The sequence below is a fragment of the Penicillium antarcticum genome (assembly GCF_028974205.1).
Source record: "Penicillium antarcticum strain IBT 31339 chromosome Unknown utg000008l_segment0_segment0, whole genome shotgun sequence".
In the NCBI taxonomy this organism is placed as follows: Eukaryota; Fungi; Ascomycota; class Eurotiomycetes; order Eurotiales; family Aspergillaceae; genus Penicillium; species Penicillium antarcticum.
Window position 1 is genome coordinate 1,782,706 of NW_026695306.1, and position 14,735 is coordinate 1,797,440.

Genomic DNA, 14,735 nt, shown 5'->3' on the forward strand with positions numbered 1-14,735 from the left:
CGGACACTTGCGATGAATCTGGTAACTAATCGACAGTCGAAAATTGAAGATCCCTACCAGCCAAAGAAGTAGCAGGTCCCTCTGGCAGAAGAAACGCTCGGGTAAAGTTGTACGGTACTGTAGATTGCAAGAGGCGAGTAGAAATGCACTATTTTTCACTCGTGTTGTGGCGTGTCTAGAAGACCTGACTTCTTCAAAGGGGAACGCCTACGCTAACCCCCAATCTCTCAAACTAGATTTCAAATCAACTTCCCCAGTACCATTCAATATCTACAATGACCAAAGACACCCTCCTAAATAGCAATAATATCAACCTCCAAACCAACCCCTAAAGGTAAGTAGTCCGCGGCGGTCCATGAGGCATGAGCGGGCCATGAAAGAGTTGAAACCTCGGATATACCGAGAGATCCTTACGATATATCTATACATAGTATCAATCATTCATATATGAGAACTGTAGTCCCGCTCGCATGAATAAACAAAAGGAAGTGAAATGAACATACCGTTGATCTCACCACTTGACTCATATCAGAACTGGCAGCTTCCAAGATTGCTTGAGTATTCTTGAAGACGAGGGCTGTTTTCTCTTCGATTGTCCCATTGCACAAATTGCCATTGTTGTCTGCGGGGATTTGGCCCGCGATGTAGATTGTGCAGTTTGCTCTGAAGGCTTGGGACTAGTGACGGTGAGACAGGAACTGCAACCTTAAATCTTGGGAAATAATATAGGGAAGCTGGGTTATGTTGAAGGCATCTACGTAGTGATCCACAGCTTGACAGAGATTAGCGCTAAGATCAGATGAGATAAAATATGGACCAATACGTACGAGGACAGCCACATGGAGTGGAGACGGAGATGATTCCTCTATTTCTGCGTGTAGCGCTGAGAGGTATTTTGAGCAAAAGGTACACAGATGAAGAAAATCCGGGACATTGAGCGATTTGACTTATTCTATTTCCTGAGACGTAGGTCCCACGGCTGGGGTATCCGCATTGACACCATGTGAATCAGAATAGCGGGATGTGTTTCTACTTCCCTGTTTTGTGTGACTGCTTTGTACCCAAATGAAGGCCCAGATAAAGAATAAATAGTTAGGTGGCACTATACGCCTATCCCGATCCATCGAGCTATGTTCACTTCTTAAAGCGGCCACATAGTCCCTACCCATGAAAGGGTTATCATATCTCACACCTAGTGCGCTACACCAGTAGTGATATACAACAAAACCCCAGACAAGACAAACCAATTTCCTTAATTCAAAGCATCCGACTCGGGCGGTCCCTTATAAGCTACAAAACAAAGTTAGCAAAAACCACGCCATGCCAAAAGAGAAGAGAGGAAAACGAAAAACTCACACTTCCTCGCATAAACCAGAAACCAGACCCCAGAAATAGCCATAAAGCCCACAAACACAACAGAAGCATAATTCATCGAAACAGCCGTAACCGGCAAAGCAGTAGGCATACTAAAAAGTACCAACTCAAACGCAATCCAAGCAAGCGCAAGCATATTAACAAAAATACCAACATAATTTCCCCCAGGCACCTTCCAAGGCGCCTTCCGCACCTCCTCCCTGCCATGCCACAGACTCAAAAAGATAGGAATGGCATACGCAGCCGCGAGCGCAATCACACCCACAGACACAAATGCCGTGAATGCACTCGTACTCCCTAGGTTAATTAATCCCAGTAACATCTGGATAGCTGTTAAGAGGACTAGTGACCAGACGGGCACGTTTAGTTTGGGATGGACTGTTGCCCAGATCTTTGAGAGCGGGACTGCGTCGTCGCGCGCTACCGCCCAGGTTGAGCGGGATGCCGCTACTGTGATGCTAATTGAGCAGAAGAGGGTTATTACCAGCACTAGGAAGACTAGTGCGAGACCCCCGCCTGGACTGCCCATTACTGTGTGGAGGATGTAGGGTAGGGCTTGCCCGCCTGGCGCGGCGATTATGTCTTCTAGCGGAGGGAGGGTTGCGCAGAGGGGTAGGATGAAGAATAGGCCGGCTGTTCCGCCGACGGGCACGGAGAGGGCGATTGCTCGGGGCACTTTGATTGCTGGCTTGTTGCATTCCTCGGCCATTGAGGAGATCATTCCTATTGCCGAGAAGGTGTAGGCTGCGGGCAGGAGACCGATGAAGAAGGTGAAGTCGCCCCAGCCTGCGAAGGATTTGTCGTAGTGCGATAGTGTATAGGATGCGGTGTGTCGGCCTGCTGAGGCTTTGACTGAGACGGCGATTAGGATGATTAGGATTGTGAGGGCGGTCCAGGTTGCGCAGGCTATGTCGACCTGCGGGAGGTATTTGTTTGCGAAGACGCAGATAATCAGGGAGCCGAGGCAGACCGCATAGAATATGAGGAGGAGTTGCCAGCTGTTTGCTGACCATGTTGGGTGGTACATTGATATTGTTGCTGAGACTAGGGATGCGAAGCCAAAGTTGACCGAGAGTGTTATGGTCCAGTTGCCGATTAGCCAGATCCAGGCGTTTATGAAGGAGATTGTGGTCTTGTTGCCGCGGGATATCTGGAACGTCCAGTAGTAGGGCCCTGCGGAGGTTGGGTAGCGTGATGCTAGCTCTGCTAGGGAGAGGGCGATGCATTGGTCTAAGAGACAGACGACTATCCATCCTACAAAGATGGATAGTGGTCCACCTCCATAGATGGCGGACAGGAGGGGTGAGCCTTCGCCATACGGGATTGCAGCTATGGCGAGGGTTTGGAAGAGGAGGGTTAGCACTGAGCGGTTGCGCTGTAGCTCAGGTTTGTAACCCAAGCGATCGAGTTCGAGGTTCTCCGAGAGGGAAGTGATAGTGCCATTTTCTTGATCTGGATGGGCAGTGATTGAGGGTGCTTTTTCAAGCATGGTGGAGAGGATAGTGAGCTAGGCGGTATCCACTAGGCTGGCAGTGTCAGCTATAACTAGGAGAGAGATGGTAAAACATAGTGGGCAGACGGACTATGTTATACCAGCAATGCAACCTTCCCCCATCTGCGGAGAAAGTGCGAATGAATGTAGACGCGCTGTACAGGCGACGCCACCAAAGAAGATACGAGACAGTTGAGGGGTTCTTGCATATTGCGATAGGTAGGGATAGACGGGGGAAAGGGTTCAAGGGACAAGGATCATGTTCACCGATTGGGAATGAAGTGGCTCGAGCTACAGTTTAATGAAAGGCGTCTTATCAGGTTTAGAGATGCAGCTAAGTAGTGGATTGGCTGCATGTTCATATCTTCTATAGCTACATGTACCTGCACGGCAGATGTGGGCCAGATAGTAATATTGACCCACGTAGTCAGTGCAGTCTCAATAGTTGAATGATTATACACTTAAAAAAAAAGGAAAGCCAAGCTCAGAGATAAGGGACGCCACGTCTAACCCCAAACAGCAACTCAATCCCTGCGAGGGGGTACTCCGCATTTGGTCTATTTGGCACAAGCTTGGATTTGATATAACAAGAAATTTCATTGGATTATGTGAACTGAAGAATATAAGGCATGGGGTAATCTGCATATCTTAAACATAAAGAGGTATTAAAGACGGGATGCTAATTATCCTCAACTCGAACAAACATTAGATGGTAGTGAATATTACTGAGCCGTAGATGGGCGGCCCTGGTGCGACCTGCGCGAGTGCAAGCTGAGACGGGAGTGGCCTTGAGGGGGCCCCTCGGTTGCCAGAAGGGGAGGGACTGAATGATGTTAGCATGGAGCGATAAAGTGAGAGGAGGTTTTGGAGAAGGGGACTCACTGCTGAATCCATAGCCTTCAGTGGCAGCGCTACGGTCATGAGGGTCGATTTCCACCTGAATGGAAACGTCGAGGCCTCCGTACATGCCGCTGTCACTGCTAAATCCATCGGCCGCGCGATGACTGGTACCAGCATCGACCTCACCCTTGTGCAGGGGCGCATGACCATCCTTAGGAAGGCGGTCTAGCTTGGCCGATTCCAAGGGGGTCTCGCCATTGGAGGTCGGGGCAACCACCTCGGTGAGTGTGGCGTAGTTACGCGATGGCATGGTAACCTTGTTCCAAAGGGCGCTCTTCTCCTGACCGCCGGGTTGCTTGTCGAAAAATGGCATGAGGGTTTCGTCGCAATCGTGGTCCAGACGGTGGATCTTGTTGCGGCGGGCGAGGAGGTTGGCGACGGCCTTGGGAGGGGGCTTGTTGGTGATGGCACTGCTGACAACGTTGACAATGAAGCGATGGTCGTTCTCGCCAGCCAGATTGAGCTTCGGGTTGGAGTAAAAGCGACCGATGGCAGCAAGGTGAACATCTCCACCGAGAATAGTGACACGCATAGAGTTGGCGCGGGCCAGCTCCTGAAGACGGTGGATCAGCATCTTACGCTCACGCTTGTGCTGGCGGGCTGTGTAGTGGTCATCCAGATCATCAAGCAAATCGACTTGACCGTCAAACTCGTTGAAGAGGCCGCCGGCCACCCCGAATCGCTTGTTCAGCAGACGGATTGGAGCGATGATCGGAGATGTGAGGATGTTCTCCAACCACGCAAGACGGGGGTAGGCGATCGGAACGCCCAACAACACGACCAGGTGCTTGATATCGCCATCGGCTGCCCCAATCTCTCGTTGCAGACGTTCGAAGATTAGGTCATAGGTATCTTCGTAGTTGACCTGGTGGCGGGTACGTTCTGTGCGGGCATCCAGACCCATAAAGGCAATTCGCTTACCGAAACGCATGTACAAACTTCTACTGCGCTCCTCGACATATGGACCTGGGCGCTTGCCGATGATCCAGCTGTCGTCCTCAGTCTGGTTCTCCAGCACGTAGGTGTTCACCACCTGCCGCGGGTCAACACCGGAGGTTCCATTGACAGCATGCATAGTCTGCGGGGCATCGGTTGTAAAAGTGGACTTGGGAGGAGCCATGTGGTGCTGGAACAAGCAGTAGTACTTGAATGCGACACCACCAATACCACGGAAAACGGCACACTTCATGAAATGATCGGTGTACGAACCGAAGCCATCGATAATGTCATGGTCATCCCAAATGTTGACCTGCGGAATTTGCCCATTGGCAGAGCGGAAGGGCTCGATGTTGTACCAGCGGACATAGTTGGCATAGTAGTAATCATCGCAGTCAGCGCGCATCTTGTTGTCGAAGTCGTGGTTGCGTCTCTTGTGCGGGTTACCAATGGCAGTCCAGGGCTTGAGAGGACCGTCGACCCGGATACCATCGTTGTAGATCTGATCACCACCGCCAACCATAACGTGGAAAGGCTTCTCGCCGTGCACGCGCATGACATCGTTCCACAAGTTAGGACCTACCCAGGCGTTCATATCGGTACCGACAGAGAAACCATTGCACGAGTGGAACATGATACGCATGGATTGCTCTTCCGCTGGAACAACAAAGGTCCAGAATTCTTTGACTTCGTCGCCGGACTCGTTGTACAGACCAGGAATGTCATACGCCCAGCGCGCCTCGAAGATCTCGACTGGCACAGCCAGCGTGAATCGCCAGAAGGCCTTCTCAGGATCTTCGTAAAGCTTGAGACCTTCAACTGTCTGGCTCTTTTGTTCGATATCGCCTTCGCTCTGGACTCCGTCGCCCACAGGCCCCACTTGGCGTAGGCGCAACTGTGGCTGCTCCTGGCCTGGTTTTGTGACAATCAAAACACTGCCATGCCAGACAGTCGCGGACTCGTAGTGCATGTTCTTTAAGTTGAGGAGGGGGCCGGAGATGAGCGCGAAGCGGTCATTGGCGCCTCGCGTCACCTGCGCGGTCTCACCATTTTGCATGGTCCCTGTAATGCATTCGTGGTCAGTTTGCGCAGCTCTCAATTATAGATATGGGATAGTCGCATACCGTTAGCGGGCTGCGCAACAGCCTCGGCCATGATCGGATCAATTGAAGCGATTCAGAAAGAAATCGTGTTAAGGAGAAGAGCCGTGGACTGAGTCTCACGGGGGTTATAACACAATTGCGCGGGGACTCCGAAATGCCAGGGGGGAAGCAGGGAGTAGATTAGGCAGACTCGAAACTTCCCAACAATTACCTGGGTAGGGCTGCAGGGCTGACAGAGAAAGGAGGAAAGCAAGCGAGATTGGAAGCTGCAGATCAGGCCCGGTACCTTCGGGGGCTTGCTTGGCGGTCTTGGGTACTTTGCGAACAGCTCATGACGCTGCCAAGGCTTTCCGCGCCAGCAGCCAACCAATGGAAACGCCGTTAATGCAACGAGCCCCATTTGAGCCACGTAGCGCCACCTAAGACGAGTTTGTCACGGGCTTGATTGGGTCAGCAAAGTGGCGGTGCAACTAGCTTGATCGATCGAGCCTCTCTTTTGGTCACCGATCATCTGATCAGCTCTGTGCATCTGCATGGCGTTTGAAATTTGAAAGACATCTTCTCCTTCTGTGACACAAAAATACTCCGTTGCTTTGACCTCTACAATACCTCGGTCCCCCTCTTTCACGATCTACAGATCTGCATTGCTTACACTCGCCTTGACCGATGATCGAATTCCAACAACCAAGAAAGCGGTCAACTTAACGGTCATCGTCATTTCTGTACACTAGTTACTCATGAAACCAAGGGTCATCTAAAATTTCTCGCGCGGATGCTCGTGCACACGGCTCAAAGTGTAAAAGCTTCCCAATCAACATCCCCAGCCTAGTTATATCCTCGCGGGTCAAATCCTGTTTTTGTGCACCAGAGTATACGTCTTCCAACCACTCCTGTAAGTCAGGCCCAGGGGTTTCTCGGGGGTTGTTGTCTTTTTCTTTCATTGCGGCCCAACTATTTTGCCATTTTACAGGTAAAAAGTCGCTTGCTGTGTCTTGCATTTGTCTCACAAGGACAGTGGGCGTTGTCATGAATGTATCAAAAGGTGGCTGGCCGGTAAAAAGTTCGAAGAGCTTTTATTGTTAGTGTGGATCTTTGAGTTTCTGATAACTCCACTTACCATACAGCCCAAACTCCACAGGTCGACTCGGTAATCGACCCGATATTGGAATATAACCTCAGGCGCTCGAAGGGGTAAAGGTGTGTGTAGTGTTTTTGGTGCCTTAGTATTCAAGAACGATTCCCCTAAATCGATGATCTTGACCGCCTGGGTTGGTGTCCAACCCTGATAGGAAGCAGCCCGAACAATATATTCAGGTAAACTAGGTCCTACCGGTTTCCCGTCACGTCTTCGGACCTTGCCGACTTCGGGGGCTCCGAGCATATCAACGAAGCACCTCTCGGATAAAGTATCCACGTGAGGCATTGTGAAGGCCAAGTTGCGTGTATGCAGATCTGGATCATCTCATGCATCAACATCATCCAACGTATTCTCAGGATGTAAGGATAACCACCTCCATGTCCGACGCCTCGTTGGTATAAGTGATCAAGTCCTATCAGAGCCTGTCTCGCTATGATTTTAGCGAGCCTCCCAGGGAGTCTCCCGCTAGGAAAATGTGTACCAATCGCATCGGGGATGTTGGGCCCAAGAAGTTCATAGACAAGGCATTTGTGATCTCCATTGGGGCCTTTCGTATTGAAAGAATCAATAATGTGAGCCGTATATTGTAAGCGTGGGTGACAAGATGACAGAGCCTTCGTCATTTGAAGCTCTCGCATCTCGCCGTCTCTTTCTGCCACACAGATTTTGATAGCAACATAGATCTCTTCTCTAGACATGGATATTAGCCTGACATGCCCTTAATAATGAAAGTTAAATAACCTTTGATCTTTAGCCGCCCAAACGGTCGAGTACCCACCCCATCCCAGTTTGTGGACCACCTTGTAACGTCCTGATTTTAGGTAGTCTCCCAACTTGATCGGATGATAGCCTCCTGGCTTGTATAGATGAAGTGGCTCAGCGTCAACACTTGATACGTAAAGGGGATGGTCCAAGTGACCGTGAGAGGGATGTATTGCCATCGACCTGGAGTTGGAACAAATCCGCAGAATCCTCGACGCGACATTACGCCGTGATAATTGCAAGAAGCCTGCCATTGGATGCATTATCATTTAGTTTTGGCCATGGGCTGTCTTGAATGTGATGCGTCCAAGAATGGATGTAAACATAGATAGCAGCCAATCACATGATCAAAACAGTACAGTACTTCAAACTGCAGTACTTCAAACTACAGTATTCCAGCCATGACAAACCTCAGTCCGGTTCATGATCCTTTAACAGTGATCAAGTGTTGACATCCCCTCTAATCTTAGTACAAACAAGAATCTCGGTCGCGTTGATGCTCAATTAGAGTAAAATATTAAGTGAGCATGTGACTATGGTGACTCCGCCGAAAACTTTATACCCTCTTTCAGTCTTCCCGCAGAATCATCCATCCTCTTCAAAGTTGGTTCGGATTGAATAGAAGCTGTGCTGCTTGAGAACAGCAGCGCAAAAGGGGAAGACTTCCAGATGTATTGGTTTCTCGTCTGCACAATAGTGATAGCAAGGAAAATCACACTGAGCACCAAGAATACCACAGGAAAATCCAACCATTGCCATCTAACATGTATACAAGATTGGATAACCCAAGAGGTCCCTTTGACAATCGAATTGCAGATATTCGTGCGTGTATTGTTTGTCAACGTTGTCGCAACGGATTCAAAAACAGAGTTAATGTCCGCGAAAGTTCCTCCCTCTCCATAGATGGCTTTCATGATATCAGAGCTCCAATGTAGCCGATAAGAGTTTATTCCCCCTCCCCCGTCCCCATATAGCAAGGGACGTATGGTCGATCTCATACCATGTAAATGCAATGCTCGTTATCCCCATATGGCTTCTGGTAGCGCATTCCGTGGTAATAGCAAATATCCGGCGTCAAAGTTTCCAGAGGGGCATTCTATTCCATTTCTGCTGCTAGTTGGCCCTTGAGTTTGGAACAATCCCGATTAGAGAGCCCCAAGAGTGACCAATGAGACACTGAACACCAGCCGGCAGACATTAATCGGCCGACTAAGATGTATATTGAACAATGAATAGCATACACAAGGCTCTATTTAAATCATTGCCTGTTCATGTTCACAGCCAAGGATCCTGAACTAGCTCTCTGGTAGACCTCCGGTCCTCTGGTTGCCATTGAAGCATACCTCTCACGAGAAATAGGAATATCTCCTTTTCTTGCCTTCAAACTGGTTCTCTTCCTTTTCCAGGCCCGTCTTCCTAATTCTGGCATCATGCCTCTTCCACCCACCTAGAACTATTAGCAAGTCACATTCAATGATACAAAACAATAGTACTTACCATCCGGAGTATAAGCTTGTAACTTCTAGCTCCACGTTCAGCAAACTCCTTAGGTGCAGGCCCCAACAACCGTATCATCTCCCCAAGATGTATAGCAGTAGATGAACAATAGACACCCTCTTTTTCCCTGGGTTCTTGGCCCTGGAACAGCAATTTACCTTCACACAAATGCTAGACCTATTTCCAAATACACTGATTGACAGTGACCCTAAAATACCGATGAAAACTTACCAAGACGCCCAAATTCCAATGATCAATATGATAGTTCCATTCCACTACCAGTATTACCTCTGGTAATCTGAAGATATCAGGCTGGGCAAAGTGATTCCTCGAGTCATCTCCTCGGATGGCACTACCAAAGTCACATAGTAAGAGTTTCTCAATTACATTTGCGATCTTGAATTGTCTAGACAGATAGACTGTTCTACCATTAGCAAATTTCCCTGGCGATGGCATCTTGAATGAATTCTATCATACTGTCTTGATTCTCGATCCAGCCATCACTAGAGCTCAAGTCGGTATATTCCCATGAGTTACCATAGATACGCTTCCAGCCATACAAATACAAGGTTGGTTAGGGGTAGAGGCCCGACTGATTTTAATGAAACTATGAAAAAAAAGTTAAAAAAAAGACCGTAAGAGATAAAAATGAAATCTCAGTATGCAATTTAACCCTGGCAAGTCCCAAGATAATACACAAAGAAAAACCACAACCCTCACTCCCGATCAGCAAGAATCCCCTCGTCATTCTCACTCCCACCCCTCCTCCGCCTCGGAACACCCTCGTTCATGGCATTAGTCTGCCTCGGCACAGAGACCGACAAAGCAGCATCACTCGGCCTCCGCCGCCTAACAAGCTGATAGCCCCTATCCAATTCAATCTCGACAGCTTCCCTAACCTTCAATGCACTAATAGCAGGCCAAACACCCCTCTCACCCTTCAGAGTCCACTCAGCGACCCTCTCACGTGTAGGACTATGAAATAACTTCCTCAGATCCCAGAAACATAGATCTGGAACAAGCGTCAGATTCGGGCCTGGAATTGTTTCGTCGATTAGGAGTCTGCTCAGTGATGCCGGGAGGACGCCTAGGTAGTCGAGTTGGCGGAGGCGGTGGCGGAGTTCGACGATTATCAGGCGCATTGCTGAGCGGGAGAGGTTATTCCAGCCTGTTTGGCGGCGGTCTAGGAGGTTGAGTTCTGAGCGGAGAAATGGAACTAGGTATGGTCTTGCTTGGGAAACGATGAAGTGATTTACGTTGAAAAGTTCCGAGATTCGGGATAGTGGTGATTCGCCTTCGTTGTAGTGGACGTGTCGCCAGGGTCGGAAAATTGCGTCTTGCGTGTGTGGCCAAGGTGTTATTGTGCCTGTTTCGTCTTTGCAGTAGATTGTTACTGGTGAGTAGAGTGCTGTTGATGAGGAGGCGTTGGAGGCTACTGCAGCGGACCAGATGAGCTAGTAGAAGTCAGCAAATATCACAAGAGCTGAAGCAGGGTAGTGTGAGACATACCACATTCGGCGCCGTCAAATAATTCAACAAGTTGGGCGTGCCATTCTTCCCCGTCGTCGCAACAGTGATGTTGAGAATCCGCTTGGATCTCGCATACGCCTCTTCAAACGTAAGATCACCAACGTTGGCTCGAACACACTCCTCCAAAACCCCAACATCAAACAAGTACCCCTTCTGAACAAGCCGCTTCATGCGCCGATAAAACGTCCCGAACCAAGTCTGCCCATCAACAGAGCCATCACCCCCAAGCGCCTTCTTCCGCCGCTCAAATGCAGACAGATCAATACCCGCACCATCAAGCAATGGAAGCAACTCGTCTTCCGGGTGAATTCCCACAAGCGCGGCAATCATCGCACCAGCTGCTGTACCAGTAATGATCCGCGGCAAAAGACCCTGCAAATGCAACGCCTTCACAACACCCAGATGGCACAGCCCGAACGCCGAGCCACCCTGCAATAGAAGGGTCGTCCGCCCAAAGGCCTGTCGCGTATCATGCAACAATTCCAGCTTCGCCTGTGAGGTAAACCCACCTGGATGAATCGGTGCCGGCTGCACAGATGCCACATACTGGATTGACAACGCGACTTGAGTGATATAATCGTCGATTAGAAGCTTCGTGCCTGCATAGGCGTGTGTAAAGAGCTTGGTTGAGGCAATATTTCCAAGATTTCGCACTAGACCTGAGCGCAGGAGGTTTGCTAGGGTTAAGATGTCTTCGGACTCGCGCGCGCTCATGAGTGATTCAAGGCGGCCTAAGATGAGTCTGTAGTCGTAGTGCCGACTGACTGGGTTTTGGCGCCTGGCTTGGTTTAGCTAGGGGTCATTTTCGAGTGAAATGAGTGGATCGATACCAAAGGTCTTTACTTAGGAGCTCGTCGAGTTCGAACGCGGCTTCTTCCCATTCTTCATAGCTCTGCGCGTTGGCGAGCGTATGGAAGAGTCGTTCTCGGGGTGATTTTGAATGTAGCCATGATAGTAGTTTCTAGCGAGAATTGATTAGCCGATGGCTCAAGCAAGAATGAATTGAGTCATCAGGTCTCAGGATATGCCGAGATTCTCTGTTGAGGCAGGCTTCAAGTTGACCCCCACATACAAGCTCTAGCATCATCGGGCTAGGCCTCAGGAGGAACACTTACATCTTTCCAGAATTGCGTCACTTCCAGTAACATGCTGAAGACTGCGCTGAGGATACTCCACAGCCCTAACCACCAGGAAGCCATTTCTGAGAAGAATGGGGTGTTCGGGGGATGGCGACGGTCGCTTTCACATGCTAACGTCACGCGCTCAGTGGGACTTCAGGGTATCCATCGATGTTATGAGATCATTCAATGCGTTCAACAATGAAAGGATGAACATGAAGTACTGCGTAGATATGGACAGTTAATTGTGTCTGCATGTATGGAGTACGGTCGAGTGTAGGAGGAAGGTTGACCATTGAAGTCACCGAGCTCAGACCCGTCTAGATTCCCCGGATCTCCAACCTGAACTTCAACTTCAGCTACGTCTAATACTGGAACATCATTGAAGTATAATCGAATTGCCTCGGGCGCACATTTCTACATGCCACATACAAGCCATGAACGCGTTAGGGAATAGTGAATTTCAAAAGGGTCGTTTTGTTTTTGACATTTCGCTTTGCTTCCCTATATGCAAGTAGGCGAAATTAAAGAAACCTCTCCCAGACACCCGATACATCCCAAGCGTCACATTTACTCCTCAATGATGTTGCCCCGCTCCGACACGTACAGACCGTCCAAGAACTAGAAGGGGTTAGTAAAGGTCTGGTAGACTGATAGAGGGGGTATCAGTGTATAACTCACCTTACGGATATCCTTGTTGCGAACACGGCAGATCTGCTGGATGTCGGCGGCACTCTGGGAAACACCCTCAAGAGAGTTACCCTCGAGGACGAGCTCGTCCTTGACGTTGGCGGAAGGAGCAATATCGACACCGGGCTGGGCAGTCACGCGGCGGACGTACTTCTCACCCAAGAAGTTACTATTTAAAGGTCAGTCACAATTCATCACTTGTATTCCTGAACAGAAATATTTCTCAGGTGATTCCATACCGGATCTCAATCTCAGCGCGGCCAGTCTCGTGGTTGGGCTCGATGTTGACGTTGATGGGGAAATGGGCGTAGACGTAGCGCATCTTGTAGCGGAAGCCACGGGTGACACCGATCATAAGGTTGTTGATGATGGTGCGGACGGTACGGAGGGTAGCAACACCCTTACGGGCACCGTGGTGCAGCTCGATCGAGATGACGTCCTTCTCGGGGCGGCCGAAGGTGACGGCAATGTGGGACAGGTCCTTGGTGAGCTTGCCGCGGGGACCCTCGACGGTCACGATGCGGGAACGAATGTGAACCTTCACTGTAGGGGAGAAAAAAACATCAAATTAGTCGTCTGCTTGCGAAGAGAAATTCACCAATTTCTGGCGAAGCGAGTCGCCGGTCCACACAATTCTCCTTCTCATGTCGATGCTGGTGTTTGTCGTGGTTTCGGGTGGTTGTGTATTTTTTTCTTCGTTGAATATCGAGTGTGCTCGCGGATCCAGTAATTGTGTGCGACCGGCTTCTCCCTCCAATCCTCCAAATTCGCAAAAAGAGAGTCGCTCACCATTGTCCAGAATGGGCAGCCGTTCCTCGGAGTGAATGTACCGCATCTTGGTGACTGTTGGTGTTGGCCGAGGGGGTGTAGATTGTCGATGTCGGGGAGGTTCAAAATTCGGATTGGACTTGGTGGTGGAGCGAAATTGGACAGTCACGGGATTGTGCGTCGCTTAGGGCCACATCGGGGCTAGCGTCATTAGGGTTCCTTATCAGCTTATCGAGGGGTGATGTGCTGGTACTTCTTTAGTATGGGCGGTGTGGCGGTAGGCCAGGTACCGCTACAATGGGCTTATTCACCCGATTTCTCTCTCCGAGGCGATTCGATATGACTTATGTACAATACAGTGCATTTCAAGTTATTGCAACGCCAACCAGATTCATACCACCAGGGCAACCATTAAGTCTTACTACTAATTTCACAGTGACTCATCGACCTTGTGTGTAACATCCACGATCCATTTTCCGCCCAGTTGTCGCAGCTTCGATGCCAGCTCGTCGCGTTGATCCAGTTCAGCGATATCATCTCCGCCTCCAATACTCTGTCCGGTCACGATAACGTTGGGAACAGTGCGACGCCCGGTGTTCTGGGCGAGGAGAGCCTGCAGATACGGACCGAGTGGGTGCTGGTCCAATTCAACCACGAACGGTTGTGGTTGGATAAAGTAGTGGTCGAGCAGGATGGTCTTGGCTCTCTTGCTATAGGGGCAGTAGGATTTGGAGAAGATGATGACTGCAGGGTCGTTAATCTGGAAAACACTTGCAATATATGAGTGGAAGAGTACATACCTGGAGCACGCTTGAGAATCGCATTCAGCTCTGTCTTTGCCTCCTGTTCCTTCTTCGCCTTGTCCGCCCGCTCTCTCTCTTCTTTCTCCTCTTCCTCGGTCTTCACGTTAGATCCCGAATCAATCCCTGCTTGTGCATCCGTATCCGTATCCGTATTAGCCTTCTTTGGCACAGTCATCTTTGTCCGTCCCGCGATGGGGATTTCCTCCACATCCTCGTTCCCTGTAGCAGGTGGTATAGCGGGCTTTTCAGCATCTGTGTTAGGTACCTTAACTGCTGGATCATCTTGTCCTGGGGGATGCATAGCATTCTGGATCTTCTCTTGTGTCTTGGCATGCTTGGCCGCCTCTTTCGCTTTCATGGCGTCAAGAGTCGAGCGGTAGAACTTTTGGTTTTGGATTTTGCTTGTTTCGCCCTACATAGTGCATTGTATCAGCTACTTGAAGAGGTCTCTCGCGGCAAAGAAAGATGAAGGGTGAATACGTACAGAGTAGTAGAAGGTCAAGAAAAGCAATGCGACAACCCCAATGATGATGAGGCGCATGCGCCGTTGAGAAAGCATGTTGATATATTGCTTCGCTATAAGTCGAAGTTATGTCACTGTTGTTTGACCGTGCCGAGCATTTA

At 49.7% G+C, this 14,735-nt stretch overlaps 7 protein-coding genes across 7 annotated transcripts; all 7 read right to left on the bottom strand.

Moving 5' to 3' along the window:
- Positions 1 to 1,252: 1,252 nt before the first annotated feature.
- Positions 1,253 to 2,863, bottom strand: N7508_008202 (putative amino acid permease; the record flags this gene model as incomplete). The annotated part of the gene is made up of 2 exons (XM_058466266.1): positions 1,253 to 1,290; positions 1,357 to 2,863. The coding sequence occupies 2 exons, from the start codon at positions 2,861 to 2,863 to the stop codon at positions 1,253 to 1,255; spliced, it is 1,545 nt and encodes a 514-aa protein (XP_058317594.1).
- A 725-nt stretch (positions 2,864 to 3,588) lies between these two features.
- Positions 3,589 to 5,857, bottom strand: N7508_008203 (uncharacterized protein; the record flags this gene model as incomplete). Its single annotated transcript, XM_058466267.1, has 3 exons — positions 3,589 to 3,689; positions 3,749 to 5,764; positions 5,827 to 5,857. The coding sequence occupies 3 exons, from the start codon at positions 5,855 to 5,857 to the stop codon at positions 3,589 to 3,591; spliced, it is 2,148 nt and encodes a 715-aa protein (XP_058317595.1).
- Positions 5,858 to 6,536: 679 nt separating this feature from the next.
- Positions 6,537 to 7,641, bottom strand: N7508_008204 (uncharacterized protein; the record flags this gene model as incomplete). The annotated part of the gene is made up of 3 exons (XM_058466268.1): positions 6,537 to 6,875; positions 6,923 to 7,257; positions 7,290 to 7,641. 3 exons carry the CDS (start codon positions 7,639 to 7,641, stop codon positions 6,537 to 6,539), a joined length of 1,026 nt encoding a protein of 341 aa, XP_058317596.1.
- Positions 7,642 to 9,373: 1,732 nt separating this feature from the next.
- On the bottom strand, positions 9,374 to 9,658 carry N7508_008205 (CMGC/SRPK protein kinase variant 3; the record flags this gene model as incomplete). Its single annotated transcript, XM_058466269.1, has 2 exons — positions 9,374 to 9,379; positions 9,434 to 9,658. The coding sequence occupies 2 exons, from the start codon at positions 9,656 to 9,658 to the stop codon at positions 9,374 to 9,376; spliced, it is 231 nt and encodes a 76-aa protein (XP_058317597.1).
- Positions 9,659 to 9,918: 260 nt separating this feature from the next.
- N7508_008206 (triacylglycerol lipase family protein) lies at positions 9,919 to 11,931 on the bottom strand (the record flags this gene model as incomplete). The annotated part of the gene is made up of 4 exons (XM_058466270.1): positions 9,919 to 10,656; positions 10,712 to 11,510; positions 11,563 to 11,693; positions 11,848 to 11,931. The coding sequence occupies 4 exons, from the start codon at positions 11,929 to 11,931 to the stop codon at positions 9,919 to 9,921; spliced, it is 1,752 nt and encodes a 583-aa protein (XP_058317598.1).
- Positions 11,932 to 12,420: 489 nt separating this feature from the next.
- Positions 12,421 to 13,375, bottom strand: N7508_008207 (60S ribosomal protein uL6; the record flags this gene model as incomplete). The annotated part of the gene is made up of 4 exons (XM_058466271.1): positions 12,421 to 12,471; positions 12,532 to 12,709; positions 12,780 to 13,083; positions 13,330 to 13,375. 4 exons carry the CDS (start codon positions 13,373 to 13,375, stop codon positions 12,421 to 12,423), a joined length of 579 nt encoding a protein of 192 aa, XP_058317599.1.
- Positions 13,376 to 13,738: 363 nt separating this feature from the next.
- On the bottom strand, positions 13,739 to 14,670 carry N7508_008208 (glutaredoxin; the record flags this gene model as incomplete). The annotated part of the gene is made up of 3 exons (XM_058466272.1): positions 13,739 to 14,052; positions 14,109 to 14,523; positions 14,596 to 14,670. The coding sequence occupies 3 exons, from the start codon at positions 14,668 to 14,670 to the stop codon at positions 13,739 to 13,741; spliced, it is 804 nt and encodes a 267-aa protein (XP_058317600.1).
- Between the last annotated feature and the right edge of the window lie 65 nt (positions 14,671 to 14,735).